The 3,893-nt window shown below is 20.9% G+C and overlaps 2 protein-coding genes across 2 annotated transcripts in view; both read left to right on the forward strand.

The window, feature by feature from the left end:
- The window catches only part of LOAG_13363 (serine/threonine protein kinase), a gene marked incomplete at both ends in the record, with an annotated part of 2,419 nt that extends 779 nt beyond the window's left edge, over positions 1-1,640 (forward strand). Inside the window, 3 exons of the mRNA XM_020448672.1 lie at positions 196-284; positions 1,024-1,190; positions 1,478-1,640. Of these exons, the coding sequence (XP_020301204.1) occupies positions 196-284; positions 1,024-1,190; positions 1,478-1,640 (419 nt within the window). The remainder of the gene's footprint in view (positions 1-195; positions 285-1,023; positions 1,191-1,477) is intronic.
- A 290-nt stretch (positions 1,641-1,930) lies between these two features.
- LOAG_13364 (hypothetical protein) lies at positions 1,931-2,714 on the forward strand (the record flags this gene model as incomplete). The annotated part of the gene is made up of 2 exons (XM_003148873.2): positions 1,931-2,102; positions 2,410-2,714. Coding segments are annotated over 2 exons (477 nt in total), but the record flags the coding sequence as incomplete, so codon positions are not given.
- Positions 2,715-3,893: the final 1,179 nt, after the last annotated feature.

The following is a 3,893-nucleotide window of genomic DNA, read 5'->3' on the forward strand; positions in this document are numbered from 1 at the left end:
ATAATAATAATAATAATAACTAAATAAACTAAATAATAATAATAATAATAATAATAATAATAATAATAATAATAATAATAATAATAATAATAATAATAATAATAAAAGAAGAGCAAGAGGAATAAGGAGAAGAAGTAATATTAATACTGTTAACAAAGAACATATTAATAGAAAATTTATCCACAAATGTTTTAGGTAGAAGTGCAAATTTTAATGATGCCAAGGAATCATTGATGCGTGAAGCATTTTTAATGTCGCAATTTAAGCATCCAAATGTTGTTAAGGTTGTAAAATTTCCAAACTATTTATAACTTTCAATAATAAAATTTTAAATAATAAATTATTAATCATTTTAACAAGAAAACATGAATTGTTTTAAATTATTTATTCAAATTTCATTTCATCACATTAAAAAATCCAATTCAAAATTATCATATTTGACCAGAAATGTTCAGAATTTCTTACATATATATAATATTATTCTAATTTCACTTTTTTTTAAAGATAAAATTTCTCGCTTTGTTACTAATTTTTCAAAAATTAGCAATAATTAGATGATTCTTGAGTGAAGAAGAAAAAAAGAAATTTTAATCAAATTCTGCATAATGGATAAGAAGAGAGAGAGAGAGAGAGAAGGGGCGAGAGAGAGGGAGGAAGAAAAAAGTTTCGAAAGGTTTTATAATTGTAATACAAATCAATTTGAAAGATAATTCATTCAAAAGACACGGAAAAAACTTTTTTTTGTATAATATAGGTACAAATAGAATTATTGAAAATAAAAAAATAGAAATGAGTTTAAAATTGAAAATAATTTTTTTTTAGTTTCAAAAATTGGTAAGAGTATTATTTCAAAAATTTAAAAAAAAAAAAAAAACAAAGACAAAACAGTCCTCATTCTTATCTTTTTCGCTTTTCTTCTTTTGCTCACTTTTTTTTCTCGTCATTTTCCTTTCTTTTTTTCCACCATTCTTTTGTCTTAAGAAAAACTTATGAATTTTTTTCTAATTAATTAATTACTTATAGTTTCATGGAATATGTTATGATGTACCAACTATATCTATCGTAATGGAACAATGTACAGGTGGATCATTGGACGCTCATTTACGGCAATGGGAATGTAAGATTACAGTTGGTGAACGAATTTTATATGGTTTAGAAACAGCAAAAGGAATGCGTTATTTACAGGAAAAGTATAACATTCCATTTTTAATTATGGAAAAAGCATGTTAAATTAATTATTAAAACTTGTATAATAAGCTTTGTTGAATTAATTGTTTACAGTAAAACTGTGTCATTTCAATTTTATTTTAGAAAAATTTACAAATCGATTATAAAGAAAAAAGTGTTTTAAAATCAATTCATTGCATCAAATGATTGAATATTTAGTTAACTTTATTGATTGGTTGATTGATTGATTGATATTAAATTAATAATATGTGAGTTATTTTTTTAAATTCTATACAAAAAAAAATTATAGAGAATTGATACATCGTGATTTGGCTACACGAAATTGTTTAATTAGTAAGTATGGTATTATTAAAATTTCCGATTTTGGCCTTAGCCAATTAGCTACTGATCATATTGATAATTTGACAAAACAAAGGGTAACAAATGTTTCAATTTTATTTTCCCATTTTTAAATTCTTTTTTTCCTGTTCTTTTAACCTATTTCTTTAATTTTATTTTTAAATTCCATTTTTTAATTCTATTTTTAAATATGCTAGATTATATATTATATAATGACATTTCGTTGAATTGTTTAATTCAATACATAATTTTAGAATTGCTTTTTGGATTAAAACTAGTTATTATAATTTGCTATAATTGACGAACAAAATTATCATTGGCATATTTAAAAATAATAATGATAATTATAACAATTACCAGAAATAATTAATAATCAAAATGATTTCCGGTACCCATACGATGGATGGCACCGGAAACAATTCAACGTCAACCGCATTATAGTGTTAAAAGTGATGTTTGGTCATATGGTGTATTATTATATGAAATTTTTAATAATGGTATTAAACCATGGCCAAATTTGGATGTACGACAATGTGCAGCAAATATTAAACGTGGTATTATGCCTGATATGCCAGGTAATATAATTAGTACAATTGGTAATATTAATTTAAAAAGAAAAACAAAGTCAGGTGATATCATTAAAATATTTTTTTTTTGAAAGTAATCATTGAGATTGTATATTGAAATTAATTAATAACTATATAAATAAGTCATTTTTTCAAATTTAAAATAATTTAAATTTAATTCAATTCGATTATTTTTTTTCTTTATTTGTTTTTTTTCTTTGTTGTCTTAAATCAAATATTTATGGTATAATTCCTTATCCTTTTTTTCTTTATTTTGCATTTAAGAGAAAAAAAAACAAAAAATAATGGATTTCAGAAATTACACCAAAAGAAGTAATTCATTTGGTGAATAAATGCTGGAAAATAAATGTTGAAAAACGATGTGATTTTAAATATATTACTAAAAAGCTTAAAAAAGTTCAATCATCCTATCAATTACCGGAAATTACTAATTTAACGATTGCACAATTGAAAAATGTTGGAATATTAACGGAAGAGAAAGCTGAAACTCAGGAAGAAAAGGATGAGGAAGAAATAGAATCGATATCAAAAACAGTAACCGAAAGTGTAAGTACTACCGGACAATGGATGAGTGATTCAACAGTGAAACCTGCGAATGAGGTTAGTATAGTATTTATATTTCGGTTTTTGTTTTTATTTGAAATGTTTGATCCAAAAATACTTGACAGCATAGTTATCCAAGTAATTGAAAAGGATTAAAATAATTGATCATTTAATATTTGAAATAATACAAAAAAAAGCTGAAACTTTTATATTTTGAACTTTTATAGCTGAACTTTTATATTTTCCTCTTTTGTTTGATAGTTTTTATTTTTATTTTTTAAAATGAAAAAATTGTTGTTAAAAATAAATTTATCTCAAAAATTTTTTATCACATTATTATCAAAATATTTAATAAAAAAAAAAGAAATCAACTTTTTCTATTTGAATAAGAAATTAATTTTGCATAAATATTAATGAAAATTAAACGATTTGTTTGGAATTTTTTTAACAAAACGAATGATTGTAATGAGATATTTATTATATTCATTGAGATAATCATCCAATTTCCAAAGCATTATGTGAAGAACTTAATATTGTGAAATTTGTTGGCATATTTGTATTTTATTTTATTGTCTTAAAATAAAATCCGAAAATTTAATTCAAAGCAAAGTGTGAAATTTAATGACTTGAGAAAAAAAATTGGAAAAGTTTTAGAAAATTGAAAATTTGCTAATGGTTTATACCTAATAAATATAATTTTGCTTTTTTTTTGCTTAAATTTCATAATTTTAATGAATTAAAAAGTGTATCGTTTAATTATGAAATATGATTTTCTAGCAAGACAGTATTAATATTGCTTCGCCTATTGCGCCTGAAATTGAAAAGAAGGAAGAATTGGAACGACGAAAAAAGCAGAAAGAGCAAGAGTAAGAAATTTTTGCCAATTGATAGTAATTTAAGGAATTTAAATCTTTATATCTTTATAATTTACCGAGATTATTATTACTATTATTATTATTATTATTATTGATATTATTATTATTATTATTATTATTATTATTATTATTATTATTATTATTATTATTATTATTATTATTATTATTATTATTATTATTATTATTATTATTAATTATTATTATTATTATTATTATTATTATTATTATTATTATTATTATTATTATTATTATTATTATTATTATTATTATTATTATTATTATTATTATTATTATTATTATTATTATTATTATTATTATTATTATTATTATTATTATTATTATTATTATTATTATTATTATT

Source organism: Loa loa, assembly GCF_000183805.2.
Source record: "Loa loa unplaced genomic scaffold supercont3.396, whole genome shotgun sequence".
NCBI classification, from domain to species: Eukaryota; Metazoa; Nematoda; class Chromadorea; order Rhabditida; family Onchocercidae; genus Loa; species Loa loa.